The sequence below is a fragment of the Carettochelys insculpta genome, chromosome 6 (genome assembly GCF_033958435.1).
Source record: "Carettochelys insculpta isolate YL-2023 chromosome 6, ASM3395843v1, whole genome shotgun sequence".
NCBI classification, from domain to species: Eukaryota; Metazoa; Chordata; order Testudines; family Carettochelyidae; genus Carettochelys; species Carettochelys insculpta.
Window position 1 is genome coordinate 102,039,337 of NC_134142.1, and position 20,993 is coordinate 102,060,329.

Genomic DNA, 20,993 nt, shown 5'->3' on the forward strand with positions numbered 1-20,993 from the left:
CCCAGTCCCAAGGTTTTGGCATGTAGGTGCTCAGCTCTCCTGACCTGAGCAGAGCTGCATGCTGTTTATAAGCATGGTAGCTGGATGTTCAGTGTCTGTGTTCTAGAACTGCTGCTGCAAGTGTAGATCTGTCCTAAAGGTCAATCATCGTAACAGTATACGCTTGGAAGAGAGCAATATCCCTGTCAGGCCATATACCTGTAGAAACTTTGCTTTGTTCTTCTGTCTAGCCTAGAAGGGAAGAATTGATGAGTTACATTATAGCTTTCCACATCCTTTATCTTTTGATTCGCAATTATAGCAGGGGTGGGCAAACTTTTTCGCCTGAGGGCTTTCTCGGAGTTTAGAAATTATATGGAGGGCAAGATTAGGGAGGCTAGGAGAGGCTGTGCTTCTCCAAACTGCCACGCATGGCCCAACCTCTGCCAGCCTCCTGCTCCACTCCCTGACCATACTCTAGGGTCTCCTGCTCTCTGTCCAACCTTTCTGTCTCCTGACTGGCCCCCCAGGAACTCCCTCTTCCTATCGAATCCCCCCTCCCACTCCCTGCATCCCATGCAACCCCCCCAACTGCTGCTCACCCCCCACCCCATGTACAACACCCTACCAGCCCCCTGACTATCCCCGGTACTACCTTCTCCATAGACCCCCCAAATCTCTCTCCCCCTGGGGACCCTTGCTCCCTATCCAAACCCTCTATTTCCTGACTGCCCCCACAGGATCTCCTTTTTCCTATCCACCCTCCCACTCCCTGCAATAAACATTTGAGTTGAAATTCTAGCCCCAGAGAAGGCAATGGCAAGACTCCCATTAACTTCAGTGGCAGCCACAATTTTACCCTTGGGATGAAATTCTGTCTTTAGACAAAATTTGGCCCTCAGAAATTAAATAGAAAAAAATATTCACTTACGGTCAAGTCTGTAATTAAACTAAGGAAATTAAAAACTGTGACTTGTCTAATTGCCTGCTCCTTATGTACCTAATCCAAAACCCATGGAAGTAAATAGAAACCTCTCCATTGACTTCACTGGGCTTTGAATGAGGTTAAATGTACATTCCTATCTCCCCTTCCATGCTCTTCATTGAGACTAATTATGTATCTGTATTAAATTGATACATTTATTAATTCCAGGGTAACTGGCATCCAGCAGGAAGGACACTGGATCGTGTTACTTTGCTAATTAGTAATAGCAGTAGCATTAGCATTCCCATGTCACACACGGCATTCCTCACACATCCTGGAGGAATTCTTCATTACTGTAATTATTTCAAACTTGGGACAAAATTGTCGATACTTTGCTAATGGTGAAGTCTGGTTGTTTGGAAGAGGCCAGGCTAAACTAATAAATATTGGCTATTAGTGCAATCAGCTTTCTGACTAGGGCTTTTGTGATGTCCATGTGTGTACTGCATATCATTTTAATAGCAGCAGCATAACTACTTGGACATAACTCAGTGCTCTGATTTCACAGTCAGTAGATAATACAGAAATCAAGCATCCATTTCTACTTCCATTTGGGCATATTCACTCACAGCCCATCACAATCTTTAATGGTTGGTCTAGGTGACGTGACATACATAATAAAGGAGGTAATTTTCCAGGCAGATTAATCAAGCACTAGTTGTACTGATTTAAAACCCAGATTCTTCTCATAGTTCTATGTCTGTTAAATTTCCAAGTCAACAACATGGGTATTATATAAATCGAGCTAGCTGCTATTCAGCTCTGCTCAGGGAACGGAAGTTGGGGTCGTCATTACTAGTGAATTGGGTGTTGATGCACTGCTTTTAAAGTTACCTAACCAACCGTTCAGTAAAACTATAGATTTTTACTTTTCCATGAGACATTATAGAGACACTTAAATGGTCCTATTGCCAGGTGGCAGGTACTGAATTTATGTAAGACAATTAGAAATTAGGAGTAATTCCACTGACATTGCTGCAGATTTTTACTAGGATAAATGAGATCAGAATCTGGCCCATAAATTTTGTTCACACAGAAATACACCTTAATGGGTACATATCAATAAATCATGTACAGAGAGTAATAGCTATTGAATTTGGATAGGGTAAAATTCCTCCTAATAAGGATGTGATTTAGGGGAAAATCGTTACCTGGATTAAAATATTTGCCTTTTTGCTTCATGTGGTGTGGTCCAGCTCCAGGTTTGGAACAGTTTCTAGGAGGAACCCTTCAATATGCCAAATCCCTTTAGAAGTCTCATTTTTCCCCCAGAGTAAGTTGTGCAGCTTCATTGTCTCCTTAGTCTGGACCCCTGGGATTTCAGTATTTTTGCTTCACACTGAGCTTTCCATTCAGCGAGTCCAGCTGAGAGAGACTCCTGAGATTTATACACTCGCCAGGGATTAACGCCAAACATTTGCATTGACACTCACGTAGCATTGCAAAAACAGTAGAGTTTAATTGTTAACTTTGTTAATTAATTGTTAACTTGCTTTAACTTTCAGTTCTCTGTGCTAATCCGAGGACTTCCTATGCAATCTTTCTGTTGACTAATAAATTCTATCTTGACAGTTTCTGTGTGAGCATCACTGCAAATGCTGGGTGAGGTGCATTAATCTCTGAAGAATGTAGTGGTCTCCATTAGGAGTCTGTCTCAGTTGGACTTGCAGTGTGATGCAAGAGTGCTCAAGGCCCAGAGGTCCAGCCTAAGGAGGCAATGAAGCCATTCTGTCTGACACTGGAGGAAGAGTTGTGATCCGTAAGACTGACAGGGTTCCCCAGAGATTTCTGTTCCAAAGTGGGGGCCATAGTACCAATTTGGTTGGATCCATGAAACTTGGTTAACATTTTTTTCAAAGACTAGACAGTATTGTATCATGTTGCTGAAGGGACTGATAATTCCTGCGTATGGATTTGTTTTCTCATGTTTGTGCATCATTTATCTGTTACGGTACTAATATAAAGGAAATACAAGTGATCTCTTCAATATTTTTGGAGAAGTAACTATCCACACTTGTAACAGCAACGAAGGGTCCTGTGGCACCTTATAGACTAACAGAAAAGTTTGGAGCATGAGCTTTCGCACTTGCTGCATGCACAGAAATCAAACAATTCTTAGTTTATCAATTCATAGATTTTTAGAACCAGAAGACCAGACCGTTATGATCATCTAGACTGACCTCTGGCATATCACAGGTCATAGAATTTTGCCCACTAATTCTGATATCAAGCCTAATTCTGATATCAACTAACTCTGCAACAAGAGAATTTTAGAAAGACATCCGGCTTTGGTTTAACCACTTCCAGTGAGGATCTTGTTCTCTCTCTTGCACCAGTGTAAGTCAAGGCAACGCCACTGACATCAGTTGAATCACAGTGGTGTAAGAGGGAAAGGAATGAGCGCCAGTGCTCACAGTTATGAGAATAACCAAGCATCCCAGGTTTTGAATCACGGTGTCTTAAATGTAGTAGTTTCTGCGAGGTCATTGGAGTTCTACAATTAATTATACCTGTATGTAATTGCACCTTTTTTTTCCCCAGAGTTGTTCCACGTGTAAAGAGAAGAGACCTGCTCATAGTCTGTGTACTAACTGCAATAAGTGGCTGTGCAGCTCATGTACAGAGGAACACAGGCATGGCAAGGAAACTGGAGACCATTTCCTGTCTGTCCCCCTAAAGGGCTCTTCAGGTAGCAACAAACTTTGAAGCTTTGTGGTCTTTTTGTGTGTGATAATTCAGCTGGAAACACTGGGCCTGGCTCTGAATATATATTAGGCATACAGTAAGAAGGGGTCTGATAGCTCCATTCTGCAGTTCCAAAGAGTTGACCCTGCACCATCAGTGGAGATGGGGAGGAGACTGGGTGAGTTAATGTGTTTCAGGGAGGCACAATCCTTCCAAAATGCCCTATCAATATGCAAGGATTTTGTGGGCTGTACATTCCTTTTGGCTATTGCTGCCTGCTCCTAGAGTACTCTGAGTGCCTGCAGAGACAGGGCTCCTCTCTGTTCTCTGTGGGATATGTGCCTCTAGGGATACACCAAAGAAGCAACTGAAGCCAATTGCCCTGTCAACACACTGGTTAGTGTTTGATCTGCATAATATTGAGTCTGTTCTGGTCTGACTATGGTCTGAAGAAGTGGGTCTGTCCCACGAAAGCTCACCTAATAAACTATTTTGCTAGTCTTTAAAGTGCTACTTGACTGCTTTTTGTTTTGATAGTGTATAGACTAGCACGGCTTCCTCTCTGTTACTATTCAACATGAGGGAGAAAAGGGAACGCTTTTTCCACTCCCTGCAAACCTGTGCAAGGGCTAGCAGACACTGAGCTTGCACTATTATTCCAGTGTCCAGGGATTTCCAACCATGTACATGAACTGAAGCTCAAGCCTTTTACATTTGGCCACATAATGGAGCATGGAAACTTTCCTTTTTGGGTCTACCTTTAGATAAGATGTGAATATTCACAGAATTAGACAGACATTATTTTGGGCAATGTATAGAAGTGTGCTCTCATCAAAGAGCATTTGTATCTGAGGAGATGAAATTTGTTTGGTGATTCTTCTCATAGATAACTTGTTCCTGACCAAACACCTACCCGTGTGCTATGTGTTCACTGAGAAAAGAAAGCACTTCCGTTGGAAGTGGAACATTTTGAACTCCTTAACACACCCATGTTATAAATGTGGATTCTTCCATTTTCATGTCCTATAGTTACAGCCACACAAGAGAGCTCCTTTTAGTGCTGGTCTTTAATCCAGAAGAATTTTTCTCAGTGCTTCTATTGGCTTTTCTGTGCACAAAATTGCCCTGGTTTAACAATTTTCGGTCATTTGCATTGTGATAGTTGCTGTCCCCAAGAACTTAAATGTGTGATGGAAAACTGATTAACTTAAACTGATGTAAATGACTCTGTATACTGTACATCAGAATAAGCCAGGCTTATCAGCAGTGGGGCTGATAGCATGGCCTATTATAAAGGTTACTTGTCACTTCCTATTATGAGATCTTGTATTCAGTTGATTGTAGCTGTACCAAACATTAACGGTTAACATTTGGCACAGGTACAATCATCTGAAATGTTCCATGCTGGGTGTCTGCCTCAAGCTGAATATATTTGGAAAGTTTGAGTCAGTGTGGTTCAGCCATTTCCAAGAATGAGGCTAGGAAAAATACACTGCTCTGATATTTAAAGCAATTCTGACCACATTTGAGAAGATCTAGCTCCTCTATGATCTGGAGCAAGAACTTGCTTTGAAAAATATCTCAGTTTGTGCATGTGCAATAGAGATATCCTAGCATCTAGCAGCTAAAATCACTGAAGAGTCTGTGCTCAACAAGTATGTTCATTCCCTCACAGCTCTTACATTTGACTGGGTAGTGCTTTTCCATCCTCACTGAGCATTCTGCAGCCCAGGGCTACTAGGTCAAACCCAGACTTGCCCTACAATTGTAGGTCCAGGCCAGATTAGGGAGCCTGGATCTCCTGTGCTTTCTCCTACATGTCTTCTGTTACCCTGGCGGCATGGAGGAGGAAGCTGCCTGATAAGCATGCGGAGGGGTCAACAGTTGGACCAAAGGGGAGGGAAAGGAGTAGATTGGGGCAAGGAGCCTAGTGACACAGGTATTAAAGGTAGGGGGTGAGGAAGAGCAAAACTGGAGGGGAGGAGGAGATTGAGGCAGGGAGAAAGTGAGATAGGATGAAGAAGTAGGGGCAGAGGGAGACATTTGTACTGCCTGCACAGGAGACTGAGACTGGTTGAGGAAGAAAGGAGGAGAGGTCTGAGGAGGGATTGGTGTATGGGGAAAGAATTGGGACTGGTTGGAATTAGGAATGGAACAAGAAGACATGGGTATTGAGCCTGAGTATGCAAACAAACGGATGTATTTGAGGATTTAGGGATGAAAAAGAGGCAAGACTGGGACACAGTCAGTTTGGAGAGAAGGGCACACAATGGATCAAACTGGTGGGCAGTAGACAGAAGAGGTTGATGTAGCGTGCTTCCCTCCAGAGTGTGGAATGAAACTCAGAATTTCTGAGTCTCATCTTTCCTCTTCTTTCAACAATTACCTGTGAAACCCACTGGAGAGTTTGTGTCTCATCTCTGTAATGCCTGCCACTTAGGGAACCATGACCAACTACTGCTACCAGTTACTCTATTACCTAAAGTGGCAGAGGTCTTGTTGTGAACTGAAGATTCCAACTGTGCTAATGAAACATTTGGGTGTTGGTGTTAATTTCTGTTTCTGGGGTTTTTTTTCGTTTTTTGTTTGTTTTTGTTTTTTCAGTTTGCATTTTTTAAAGACGTAGGAAATTGCCCCAAGGCTATGTTAAAAGAATGTTAAAGTTGCAAAAGTTAGGAAATTGTATTTAACTAAAAAGCTGTTATCAGTGTCTGTTTTCATTTGTTGCAGATGTTGGAATGTGTATAGTAAGTGAGGCAGGGGATAACAGGAAGAGGATAAATGGTCTTATGGCTTAGGCAATTGAATAGTATCCAGGAGAACTGGATTTTCCACCTGCCTCTGCCACAGAACTCCTGTGTAATGCTAGTCAAGGCACTTGTATTAGACTTCTCATTGCTCGTCGCTAATTGTGTGTTCCTCATTTTCTGGGTGCTCAAAATGAGCCTTGGGGGGTCTGATTTATGAAAATGCTGCAAGCCCACAGCTGCAACTAAACTCAATGGGAATTGTGCTTTATCTGAAAAGATCAAGTCCTAGGCATCTCAGCTAGACACCAAAAATTAGCGGTCCCTTTTGGACCTCAATGTCTCTGTACCTCAGTTCCCCATCTGTAGAGTGGAGATAATATTCCCTCATTTCCCTAGTGTGTTGCGAGGATAAATGAATTAATATTTTTGAAACACTCCAAAACTGTATTGATGAGCACCGTAGAAATGGCCTTGAGGAATTAATATTTCTGTCTTCAGAGAAGGGTTTGAATAGCATGCAGCAAATAAGGCCTGGGTCCACTCATTGAACTATGGGGATAAACAAAATATAGGAAAACTACTCATTAAGTGAGCTCTCTCCCTTCTGTGCAATGATCCTTTGGAAAAACTAGTATGTGATCATATAAATAAAACCTGTATCACAATGCCTACGCAAAGGAGCCTAATTAAGATTACACATCAAGATTAATTGTGGCATTTCCTAACTTTTAAATTTTTGACTTTGCAACTTAATATTTTTAATGCAGTTTTGTGTGTGAAATATCCACTTAGCTTAAGTTTCCTAGTAACAAATTGAGCAAAACTGAAATGAGCTATTCGTAAAGGCTATGTCTCCAGTAGAGCCATCTGTTGACAGACATTTGTGTCAGAAGATATCTTCCAACAAACTTCTGTTGACGGATTGCAGCCAGACTGCTAAGTGGATTGAAAGAGCAATCCGTTCCATCAACAGAGCGACTGGGCTGCCTGGTTGCTCTCTCAACAGAATGGCCAACCAAAAGCACAGGAGACCGGGCTGCCCAGTATCCCAGAAGCCCTGTCTGCCAACAGAGGGCCCTCTGGAATGTCCAGACTGGCTTTCTGTCAACAGAATCAGTCAACAGAGGTGTTTTGCCTCATGGGTGAACAGCAGAACGCTGTCGACAGAAGTGCTGCATTCTGTTGATTTATTATCAACAGAATGGCTTGGGAATGTGGATGCTCCTTGGGTTTTTTCAGCAAAACTCTCTAGTGTAGACATAGCCAAACTGTAAAGCGTTTTGCAGTATGATTTTGCACCAATTTAACTAAACTGATTTAAAGCTATGCCTATACTAGATACGTTACAACAGCACAGCTGTACCAATGCCGCCGTGCTGCTGCTAAGATCTCCCCTATAGCTGCTCAGTGCCAACTGGAGAGAGCTCTCTCATCAACATAATTAAACCTCTCCCCAATGAGCAGCAGTAGATACGTCCGTGGGAAAGCATCTCCTGCCAGTGTAACGCTGTCTGCACTAGCAATTCTGTTGATGGAACTTATGTTGGTCAGAAGTGTGGAGTTTTTGTGTTCCTTAGGTGGCATATTTTACCAACAAAAGTGCTGGTGTATGCATAGCTCAACTTCACATCTTATGGTAAACCAATGCATCTTTCTCATGTATGATTTCGTATGCATCAGAGAAACTGAGCAGAATATATTAGTGAAAGGCAGAAAATAGAGCATAGACGAGTTCCAAATGAGCATGTACATTGAAGTGCATTTTGGGAAATGCTACACAATAACTTTATCTGTAGGAAAGATAAAGCACAGAAGCAAGGAAGTAGCATAGATGAAGACTGTTCTTTGAAATGTCTTTCTTTTTTTCTCACATATGTTAAACAGAACCCAATCTTTTATTCCTTGTACAGCAAAAACTCACCTAAAAGTCAATGGGAGTTTTTCTGTGTAAGATGTACACATTAGGGTTAGGGTTAATATTAGAACAATTGATGAGTTACCAAATGGTGAAGGAAAGAGAGGGAAGCTTTATAAGAACTGGTGAAAAATAAAGCACGACATAAAATGTCATTTTTAGAATTATATTTGACCTAAAGCAAGGCAGTGGTAAGGTGTTTTCTGTGGGCAGGTCTACACTACAGTGGAGGGTTGAACTAAGGTACATGATTGCAGCTAAGTTAATTACATAGATGGAGTCAGTGTACCTTAGTTTGGGCTTCTATGCCATCTCCACTAAGGGAGGTTGATGGGAGTATTGGGTCCTGTGGACTTTTCTTACTTCTAACGAGGGGCAGGAGTACCGACTGGGTGTCCGGTAAGTTCAATTTAACAAGTCCCTACCAGGCATGCTGAATTGAACTCCCAAAGATTCAACACCGCAGCGCTGATCTTCCTAGAAGTGTAGATGTGGCCTGTGTCTAAAGCAAAGATAAAACTTCCCATGGAATTAAACTTTTATTGTGTAAACTTAAAGCAGCCTGTTTTAAGAATATAAGAACGGCCATACTAGGTCAGGTCAATAGCCCTGTATTCTGTCTTTTTATCAGTAGACAATGCCAGATGCTTCTGAGAGAATGAACAGAACAGGACACTTTTATCCTTTTATTCATCGTGTGTTGTCCAGTCCCATGTGCTGTCAGTCAGAGATTTAGGGACACCAGAGCATGGGACTGAATCCATGACTGTTTTAGCTAATTGCCATTGATAAATCTATTCTCCAAAATTTATCTTATATTTTAAAGCCTGCTTATATTTTTGGCTTTCATAACAAGCTCTGTTTATGATGTTTCCCAAATCAGTGTGAGAGCCTGGCTGTAACACTGCTGGTTACAAATATAAAATTACAATGTGGGTGAAACAGCATATTATGGATCTGTACAATAATGTTTTTTATCCAGCACTGAGTGAAGAAGGGAGTCAGTACAGTGAGAACTGAGAGTACATTTTCATAGACTGATTTTTGTTGATAGTTTGAAAAGAATTCCCTTCTTGGATTTGAGACTGCCAAATATGGAAACTTTGAAATCTGTTCACGGAATTGTCATAAACATAGAAGATAGCAAAACAGATACTGAGAACATGTAAGATTTATTACAGCATTAGAAGTTATAAGACAATACGTCCACTTTAATGTAATCTAATGAAGTCTTTTACTTGGGGCTCTGCAGGGATACCAGAAAGTCAACATGATTTTCAAAGTTTTGTGAACCTCTCCAACTATATTTTTGGTTCATAAAACTATAACCTTCTTCCCCCCCACCCTCCCCAATTCTGGCCCAGGTTTTGCCAAAGGAAATTCAGTTTTTAGTGCAAATTATTTCCTAGCTATCTGAAAGTCTATGCTATGCATTGGAATAGAAGACTTCCTCACACTCCAAAAATAGACTAGCACCAAATAAACCCCCTGTAGGCAGTATATATGCTGTATAGCTATACTATAGTCATTGGATTTTTTTTTCTCTCTGCCCTTCTTTCAGTCTCTCCAACATGAATATGCATTAACACACAATCAGTTTACTTCAGATATTAAACCTATGACATTTGAGGGTGGACCTTATTAGGCAGGATGATTTTACTCATCGTTAATTGATATCCGAGGTCTTCAGATGCTAGAAACTTCAAGCTACCCTTGTAGTATTACAGGGTATGTCTGTGCCAGATTAGTCAGTCTTGCAGGTCTCAAACTTGGGGTTGTTTAATTACAGTGTATGTGTCCCTGTGAAATGGGCCCCAAGTATCTACCACACAAGCAAATAGACATCAGCCCCAGCCTGATGCAGCTGGCAAGAGCCAGCTGTGGGGTTTTAATTTTAGTGTAGATATACTCTCAGATATCCAACTGTGTTTTATGTATTTGAGATAAGGACCATTGTTGTGTGGAGGATTGGGAAATGGTCCTCGAAAATGGTGAATATTTGTTTATGTCTTTTAGTTATAAAGAGCTAAAAATGCCAATTTCAAGTGCCAGTGAATTAAATTATATTTCCATCTGTTACAAAACTCACATTCTTAAGGAAATTGATGGTAGTGCTGGTACTTATGATTCCCTGCTATTCTTCAGATGTTGCTTAAATGGCTGACTTTTATAGTGATAGCTATGATTCTCACCTCTAAAAAAGGAGCCACTGTTCTTACTTAGACACTTATTTATTAGTTCAACTTGTTTGAGACATGGAAAGTGTAATTCTGAACTAGGAATAAAAGTATGTATAGAATGCAACCAGTGTAATGAGAATGTAATTTGGCACCTGATATGTTTATTGAGTTACTAGAGTGAAGTTGCTTTGAATTGGTGATTATAGTTGACAAGGGTATCTCCCTAGTTTCCATTTGAGAAGTGATTGTCTTAAATCCAACATCATACTGAATAAAAAAGTTGATCTCTTTGGAATGATTTAAATCTCCAGTAGGCTACAAATCCTTCCAAGGGTGAAAACAAAGTAGAAGTTGTTACTGTTTGACTGTAAATAAGAATGCTTCATTGTACTTGGACCAGTTTGACCTTAAAAAACTGTTATTGCCATAAGAAAAAGCTTATAAGCAAGAGCTGTTCTCAAAACCCAGACAGCAGGGGCAGCCTTGGTCCTTTAGGTTTGCAATACAGTAGAATCACAAAGTTATGAATACCACTTATAAACATATGGGTCAACCATACACTTTCTTTGAAATGAGAAGCACACAATCAGGCAGCATGTGGAAAAGAAGGCGCAGAACAATACAGTCCAGGATGTGTTAAACTACTAAAAAAGGGCAAAGTTTAAAAAAAAGATTTGATAAAATAAGGAAATTGGTTCTGTGCTTATTTCATTTAATTAAGATGGTTAAAAGCAGCATTTTTCTTTTATGCGGTAAAATTTCAAGGCTGTACTAAGTCAATGTTCAGTTGTAAACTTTTGAAAGAACAACCATAATGTTGTGTTCAGAGTGATGAACATTGTAGATATGCACTTCCATTCTTGATGTGTTCATTGTAACTCTGAAGTTCTACCAGGTAGCCATCATACTGCTCAAGAGCCTGCTTGAGAGATGGGACACATCTCTAGATGTTTTTCGTATTATAAAAACTGAGGTACAGATTATATGGCTCTTTGTATTTGGTATGCTGCTTTGATAAGGTAGGAGAAAATCAACCTTGAATATCTAACTGCTTGATTTTCACAAAGTTGGGTTTTTAATGCATAAGGTGCTGTTTTCAACAAAGTAGAGACCCAGTGAAAACGTGGGACCCCTGAATTCAGGTGTAAAGCATGAGTCCTTTCTTGGCTACACAGAAGTCTATTCGGAGAGGGGTGAACAAAATTCAGGCTTAACTTCCCATTTTTTAATAACACTTTTAATAAAAGTTTCACATAGTGATGATACAGAACAAAAAGGTCAGGTAATTAGAGATCCATGAAAAATAAAACATGACACCATGGTTACTTATGCATCAAAATATAAAATATGAAATGCTGTCACATGAAAGTATTGTTCTAATACATCATAAAATTATCTTACTACACATTAAATCCAGGATGGAAAGAAGGACAGCTTTGAATTTTGAGGAAATAAAGGAACTTAATCATTTATAGTAAGAGTAGACTGGAAATCTAACCAAAAAGGTTATAAGATACCTGGCTTTAATTGTTCAGATTCATGTTGTCCTGAGAGGCAGGGGATGGATTCTATCCATCCATGCTTTTATTCTAACTGTCAGAAACAAGAAGGGCCTCATGGTAAGCAGATCTCCTGAGTCTATTGTGCCTTTTATAGCATGATTTTGAAACTAGCATCAAGTGACTGAATTAGAACAGGGGCTACTGTGATTGACACACATGTAAAAATTCCAGCCTAGAACCAACCAGAAACTTACTGTTTTTTATTAAAAAACTGCAAGTAAAGTTTCTTGTATACGTCTCACATGACTCCAGGAGCTGGGCATTTAAGAACAGCATCAAGATTTGCAATAAAACTATGGGAGCTGGCAACACTGTAATATGTGAATTGCAAAACCCTGGCAGCTTTGCAGTACCACATTTACGATTAGTGTTCAGTGACTTCGCTGTCTTATATTCTGCAGGAACCGAAGGGGGAACAAATGAGTTTTCCTTGCTTTGTCCAATACACAGTCAAGAGAGTCTTAAACTGTTTTGTGAGACCTGTGATGTCCTTACTTGCCGCAACTGCCTTCTGACAGACCACAAGGAACACAGGTACCAAACATGAATTGCTTATTGAGCCCTCCTAAAAACATAGTTAACTTAGCCTTGAGGTTGCATAGCTGTATTTCCTATCAATAGAGTCACCAAAAGTCAACGAAATTACAGATTAATATACCTTTAACAGCCATGCCAAACTCACTTCACATACACTCCACCCAAACTGTAATATCCAGACACTCACGCAGACTTTGCAGCTCATTCCTGTATCTACCCAACCACCCCATGCACATCCAGAAACAGTAACCTTCCAATTCCTGTATCTACCCAACCACCACATGCTCATTCAGTTCCTCGAAATCAGATTCTGGCCTTGGCATGGTTAAACTCTGTCACCGATAGACATACTTATTTAAAGAGTCTGTGTTAGTTGTACACAAAGACTTCTGAGTTCAACATTGTGAGTTTGACTTTGAGTGTTTGTGTTGTGGAGAGTTCTAATGTCGAAAGTGAAGGACATCAAGGATACAATGGTGCAGGATGGAAGCATTTGAGGGGTTGTGGTAGGAAGGGAAGATGGGAGCAGAGCAAGGAGTTAGAAGAGAAGTAGAATACTGGGGGGAAGTAAATGTGGGCGGTGAAAGTGATGTATCTGTTTTACTGCACCCTCTATTTCTGCAGACAGTTTGTGTGGTAGAGATGTTGTGTATGTACAACTACAGAACCACAGAGGTAGCCGTGTTAGTCTGTAGTTTTGAGAACAACAAGAAGTCCTGTGGCACCTTATAGACTAACAGATATTTTGGAGCATAAGCTTTTGTGGGCAAAGACTCATGCATTTGATGAAGCAGGTCTTTGCCAACGAAAGCTTACGCTCCAGAATGTCTGTTAGCCTATAAGGTGCCGCAGGACTTCTTGAAACTACAGAACCAAGGTTTTTAAGTTTTTTGGTGCTCAGTTTTGGATGCTCACATCCTAGTAAGACATTTTTCTGTAAAATTTAGTTTCTTATCAATGCAATTCAGCAGTTCAGGATGTGAGCCATTAATGTGGTTTCTAAGATTTTTGTAGCATAAAGATTTTTTTTGCAAATTAGCAAAGAATATTTTTTAAGTAAATCCATAAGAGGTACAAATCTGGCTTCTCTGTTGTCTGGGGTATATCATTAATTGCTCCTTTCCTAAATAAATTGATCTAAAGTATGTTTTTATCTAGGGCTTATGCACATTCACTTGCTTAGTGCAAGACCATTCAAGAACTTTTGTGTAGAGGAGAAGAAGGGTTCAAGGACATATATAAAAGCAAGACACATCTGGAACATCTGGACTGCGGGGAGGGGGACTATAGGGATTGTTCCTTCCCAAATCCTGTGTTAGGGGTTCATGGCACTCCAGAGTTGGGGAGGAGAGCTCCTTGTCCGCACTCCCTATGTGTTTACCAGCAGAGCTTGCTGGTTGCACAGAGAGAATTAGTAAACTGCACCCAATGAGAGTGTGTAGCAGCAGGTGGAATGTAACAATGGGCAAATTCCTTTAGGGCCTCTGCAGCTCCCAGTGTGTTCTGGCAGGTACAACTGAGCCCTTAATTCTATTCTGAATTATTGTTAATCTGCTAAATAATGATGGTGCCTTACTGTAACCAAGCAAAGAAAGAAAAATATTTAGGGAATGCTTGATGAATGACTCATTTGCGAGCAGATCAGGAAACCATGTGAAAACTTCCTCCCCTTTCTCAGGTTCATGCATCTCGAAGAGGCTTTGCGAAATCAGAGGGTTATCCTGGAAAATGTAACAGCCAAAGTGGAAGAGAGAAAAACCGGGATGCAGGTTTCAGCTAAACAGATTGAAGACAGGTGACTGTTGCACGTGAAAAAAGTTATTCAGGAAAAATCCTATTTCTGCTAAAATGGAACTTCTCAGTGGTAACAAAAATGCTATTTTTTCTTTAAAAGTTTAAAAAAAAAAAAGGTAGATTAAATACCCCAAATAGATGTATGCTGTTAAACAGGCAAAGATAACATTTCTTAATATAACAGAACCCGGACAAGCTAAAGGAGCATATGATAATTGACTGCAACTTGAAGTTCCAAATATATTTTGACAGTATTTAGCAATACCGTATTAGAACATGAAAAGTTTTTTATTATATAAAAAAACTAGTACCTGCTATTTTTCAAGAAACCTGGCGAACAAGCTGCCATTAAAGACATGAGCTAAGGCTACGTCTACACTACTATTTATGTCGGTAAAACATATATTTCTCAAGAGCAAGAAAAAATCCACGCCCCTGAACAACGTAAGTTTCACTGGCTTAAGTGGTTGTGAGCACAACACTGTGTTGGTTGGAGAGCTTCTTCTGCAACCATAGATATTTCCAGCCATTGGGGATGGTTTAATTATGTTGACAGGAGAGCTCTGTCCTGTCAGCATAGAGCAGCTACACAAGAAATCTTGCAGCAGCACAGCTGCATTGGTACAGCTATACCGCCGTAAGATCTCTGATGTGGATATACCCTAAGTGGTATAACAGTAGAAGGTAGTCCATTACATGAACTCGTTTTCAGTTACTTATGCTGTGGATTTGTTTGTTGTCAATACAATTAATGGAAAAGTTGAGATTTAAAAGTTTTAAAATCCCCAAACCAATTCAAATTCACAGTACTGTAGTGTCGTATGAAGTCATTAATTAGAGGTTATTTTTTCTGAAAGTAAATTAAACGTGTTATCTAAGATTTTTTTTTTATTTTGCCTCTTTGTTGTGAGGGTTTTTTGCATGCAAAGGCTAGAAATAGTTTTTTCTGTTCCCAAAGGAGAAGGGTAAATAAAGTATATCGAATATTCCTAGGCTTAAAAATATTAGTTTTTTTTGTAAGTAAATGTCAGTTACCCTGCACACACCCAAACCAAAGCCAAAAAATTTAAATAATAGTCAAAAATGCTATGAAACTTAGATTAATTATATTTACTTTGTACATTTTGACATGTGATGTTGGCCATCTGTGTTTAATGATTAAAGTCACTGAATAATAATTTTTAGTCTGCTCCATAATTTCCCACACCTGTGAAAATTTAAATAGGTAAAAATAAAACAATTACTTAAAAGTTATAATTATGTTCGACTGTGAAAATTTCAGCTGAAATTTAAAATAAAATTAAAAATAACAATGCTTAAAACATTGATATTATCCATTATCCATAAAATATTATTGATATTTTAACTTCAAGTATTCTTGTCTTGTTTTGTGTGTATGAGCAATTTTAGTGCAGACAAGTTTGAGAGCATGATCTAGCTCCACTGAAATCAATGGGAATCTTTCTGTTAGCTTCAGTGAATGACAGATCAGACCCTGAGTCTTTTATCAATTCTCAGATCTGTTCTCCTTGTAATTAATAAGTATCAAATGCAGAATAAGTGAAATGCTGATTGGTTCATGAAGGAAAATTTATACTTTCTCCTCAGGTTATTTGAAGTAAAACATTTGCACAGAAAAGTGGAAAATCAGATCAAAATGGCCAAGATGGTTTTGATGAACGAAATCAATAAACGAACAAATGTCCTTCTAGAGCAACTTGAGGTAAGTGAGACTGATATTAGTGACATGGAAAATTTAACAAGGGAGTTTTGCTGGTTTCATCTTGGTGAGTTAAACCCTAATCCCACCCAGAAGGGAAAAATATGTCTTTTATAGGCTATACTGTCTCAGTTTTGAGAGAAAAGAGATTTTTAAACTTAAGATGCAATCATAATCAAAGATAACTATGAAAAAAGGTATGTTATTTGTGCCTTGTGCGCCATTTTCGTATGTGGTTACAATGGCACTGTCTACAAAATGCATGGCACTCACAGGTGCCCTTGAATTTATTGCCACTGGCTTCCTGTTTTCATGTACCAACATGAAGTTTGCACAGGTACATGTTAAACCACCATTTGACTGTTAGACTTTCTGGACTACATTCCGGAAAATTCCCTTAATTTTGGATGCTTCAGGTTTTAATCATTATGATACCACATCTGTGCCTATCTGTCTATGATAAGAATAGGATTGCTTATGAACTTAAAGCTGAACATGTGCTTAAATGCTCAGAGTAGAGTGCTTAGCATTTTGTGGTGTTAGGCTTCAGTCCCTTCCTACGGGACCTGGAAGTTATCTGTTGCATACAAAGTGAACCTGCCTGTTAGCTCTGCTGTCTCTTTTTGCTTGATGGTGCAAAGAGGTTCCAGATTTTCATCAAGTGTTCATCCAGACCATCCCTTTTGTGATACACCCTGACTGTGTATAGTAAATATATCTGAATGCTGGCTGAAGTTATGCAGAATATGCTATTTCTCATTATTGTCAGAGAATTACCAGTGAAAGGAAACAGAAGTTGGAACAGCAACTTCAAGGCATCATGGTTTTAAGCAGGCAGTTTGAACATGTGCAGAACTTTATCAACTGGGCAGTGTGCCGTAAAAACAGCATTCCATTCCTCTTCAGTAAGGAACTGGTAAGAGTAATATCCATTATTGAGAGGAATTTGTGCAATGGTATAATGAATGAAAATCCTGAAAGATAACTGAATTAGGAAAGTAGTAATTCAGAAAGAAATGGGTGGGAGAAGTCTTATGAACCTGGCTTGAACTGGGCAGGAACATATAAGTCAGGAATCAAGGAGCCCTAAAGAGATCAGTGCCCACAAGGGCATTCCACACACAAGGCCAGGGTGCAGGAAAAGCAAAATTCAGAATGGAGCTCTTGTCATTTGGAAATAAAAACTAATAGAAAATATACTATACAGTACAAAGTGTACCCAAATGTTGCCCGGGAGCCGAGGTTAGAGGGTCTTCGTAAGATATTAGGTCAGATTCATTTTGCATCAATGACTGTTTTAAGGGTTTTGTGTTTCTTCACCCGTAAACTATAATGATTTTAAAGCCACTGGATGAAACAACGATCCTTTGATTTGTCACCAGATTGTGTTTCAGATACAACATTTGTTGGAGGCAAATTGTAACACAGAAGTAGGTCCTCCTTGGAATATCAGATTCACTTGGGACCCTTCCTTCTGGACTAAACAACTATCCAATTTAGGTAAGAAAAATACAGCATGGTGATGATTTTTGTATTAGATAAGTGCTGGCAAAGTGCTTAAAACTGTACAAGACACTCAGAAAGGATAAAAGAAAAGTTCCTGCCTTAAAGAGCTTTCCTTATCTCAGTTAAGAAATTATACAGAGCATGACAGTGTTAAGTACAGGGGTTAATTAAGCCTTATTTCACTGCAGAGGGCACTTCAAAGCTGCTGAACAGCACTAAGTATTATTGCACTGTGATGTGCAATAGAGCAGATGTCCAAGAAAAGAGCCTCTGAATGGCTTCATAGCTGTAATGAAGTTACATGGAATGCCATGTTATAATACATCATTAATAATGAAATCCCTTTAAAATATGAGATACCCAGGTGGTAAGTGCTGACTTAGATGACCCTTCTGGGTAGCTAGGAGCTGTACAATAATAAACCATGCAAATGACGTTACTTTGGCTTTGTGAAGAGTGGTGCTGGGGTTATCTTTCTGTGTAAATTTCACTAGTTAGAGTGGGAAAACAGAAGAGGTAGTGTGTATACAACTGAAGGCTTGTCTATACTTACTGGAAGATAGACGCGCTGCAGTTGATCATACAGAGTTTGATTTTGCGCGTCTGGTGAAGACACAGCAAAATTAACTTTTCTGGGCTCAGCCATCGACGCCTGTACTCCACACTATCACATTGAGTAAAAGACATCAACGTGAGACTAAAGAGGCTTGGACTTCACTAGGGAAGTAAGTTGATTCTGATATGTCGATTCTAGCTAGAATTGAGTATCTGAAATCGACTTTCTTCCCTAGTATAGACTTGCCCTCAGAGGAGTAAAAGACACAAGAAGACATTACATGTTTTTAGGAATGTTCACCTAGCTTATTTTAGAATGATAATATGCAGAATACAATGATACATAAGGTGAGTGTGGTAATATGTTACATGGTCACTGTAGGAAACACTAATAAAAGATATCATCTCATCTCCATTGTCTCTGTCACATCTTGGGCCCAGAACAGCTAACAACACTGCACATAACTTACAGTGTAATGATATTTTAATGGCAAGCATTTTCCTATGTGATTGTGTCCTAATTATTTGAAAGTGTATTAAGAGAAGGAAATAACTGAAGGGTAGCAAGTAGACCAGAAAATTTAAGTCCAGAAAATTTAATTAAGAATTTTATTCGAGTATGTTACAACAAAACCCAAACCTGTAGATGACTTTTTATTCTTGCTATATATTTGATTTAACATAAACATTTAACTGAAATGGCAAAAATTGTAGTAACCTTCAATGCCAGAGGAGGATTCCCTAGGTGGAAAAGAGCCATTGTAGCAAGTCCCACACTGTTCCCTCCTATCTTCCACAGAGTGGACTTGGGTGGGGCATCCCTATGCTCCAGGGATTCTCTGCTGCCAGAATGGCTTTGGGATCTACCCAGTGCCTGGCACAGTCAGGATTGTGGGGCACAAAGATGGCTTAAAGACAACTTTGTGTGCTCAAGCCAAGCTGCAGTTTATGCAAAATGCATGGACCACAAAATCTGTCATGTCGTATATTTATATATACATATACACACACTGTATATTTACTGACTGCAGTAAGTTTTTCCAGTAATCCTATTCAGTCTTCTGATCAGAGATCAAAAAGGTCACTCCTCATCCTATTTTAAGACATTTAATACTATACTGCATATATCACTAGAAAATACACTGCAGGAAATAATCCTAGACTTCCCGGGGGATTGACAAGATCACTTCATAGGTCACATCTGCCTCTGTATTCTGTGATTTTGAGATTCTCTTCTACATGACATGCATCCAATTTATTTGTCTTAGTTTCATTCTGAAAAACAAATGCTCTGTGTGCCTATGTTTATGGATGAGAACATACGTTTATACTTGAGTATAAAATTGTAGCTTTGGCCACAGTCATCAGTTAAGATAATGGAAGTTGTGAGACAGTTTCCCAAAGCAGTGATTGGTGTTTTAAGCATGATCCTACTGATTTCAGTGGGAGCACTGTATAATTTAAAATCATGCAAATTCTTAGAAAATATTCCTGTACATAGTGGAAAAGATTGAAGAAATTGGGAAGTTATCCTGGAGAGCGTTTTAAACAGTCTGTAAGTCATTTCAAAATTGAACCCGAGACCAAGAAATTGCCTTTGTAGAATTTACTCATGAAATTATAAGTAAAACAAATTGTCAAGATCCCAGCTCATTGGTGAGGAACAAATGAGTGTAGCAGTGAATCATAGAAAAAATAATTTTTACTGGTTTCACAGGTAGCTTAACAATGGAAGGGGGCCACATTCCTCATTCAGACGTCCCAGCCTATGGAAATATGCCAGGGTTACCAACATCGTTGTTTCATGGACAACATTCACCAGCTCCACAGCTTGAGCCTATCAATAACCAGTCACATCAGTTTCCACTTCCAGTGCAGTCTCCTAGACCAATGTGTTGTTCCCGTTGTTTCAACATTCCTCACATGAATAAGGGTCAGCGTCCTCTGCAACATATGAGCCATCATCAGAGTTTTAGACAACCTCTTGAAATGCAGCAGCTGCCGCCACAGAATTTTCCACTGCAATACAACGTTCAGCATCATGAAAAAGAGCAGAGGGCCACACCTCAGCCTTTGAAACTCACGCAGCCTTGTCTAGAGCAGCAATCCCATTTAGAGCAAGATATTGCGTCTGTAAGGATGGGAAAACATTTGCAAGCTCAGCAGTCACAGCAAACTGCACATCCAGTTTACACTGTTCCCCCACAAGATATTCATCAGGTTCACACTAGTCATGTGCAGCAATTGCACCCACCGCCAGCTTTGCAAACTCCAACTGTACAAGTGCAGGTTGGTCACCTTCAGAAGCTGAAGCTTAACCATGTGCAGCCGCAGCAGCAGCAGCAGCAGCAACCACAGCCACCACCACCGCCTCCTAGCTCAAGTCAGAATGAAAATGCTCATGAGCAAGTCATACAACAGAGTTTGGACATAATGCACCACCAGTTTGAACTGGAAGAAATGAAAAAGGATTTGGAGCTTCTCCTTCAGGCTCAAGGACAGCCAAGCTTGCAGCTGAATCAAGCCAAACAGCCTCAGCACGTTCAGCAAACCATTGTTGGACAGATAAACTACATAGTGAGGCAACCAGCCCCAGTTCAGCAGCAAATCCAAGATGAAGTGCAACAAGTAAGTTCTCTAGAGCATCCCCTTCCCCATCCCCAGCACATTTAGGCAGCACTAGGGACTGAGATTATAAAAGGAACGTTTCAGGGTTGTTAGCCAAGTTATTGTAAGTGCAACAGATCTTGCAACAGATTTTGACAGCAGCTTTAGCTCTCAGGCACAACTCACCTCAGTTTCGTGATTTTTATTTTTGGAATATC

The 20,993-nt window shown here is 39.8% G+C and overlaps 1 protein-coding gene across 1 annotated transcript in view; it reads left to right on the forward strand.

Moving 5' to 3' along the window:
* Positions 1-20,993, forward strand: part of TRIM66 (tripartite motif containing 66) — an 89,890-nt gene that overhangs the window by 31,899 nt on the left and 36,998 nt on the right. Inside the window, exons 4-10 of the mRNA XM_074997696.1 lie at positions 3,506-3,653; positions 12,458-12,590; positions 14,272-14,388; positions 15,996-16,110; positions 16,877-17,023; positions 17,490-17,607; positions 19,886-20,796. Coding sequence (XP_074853797.1) covers positions 3,506-3,653; positions 12,458-12,590; positions 14,272-14,388; positions 15,996-16,110; positions 16,877-17,023; positions 17,490-17,607; positions 19,886-20,796 — 1,689 coding nt within the window. The remainder of the gene's footprint in view (positions 1-3,505; positions 3,654-12,457; positions 12,591-14,271; positions 14,389-15,995; positions 16,111-16,876; positions 17,024-17,489; positions 17,608-19,885; positions 20,797-20,993) is intronic.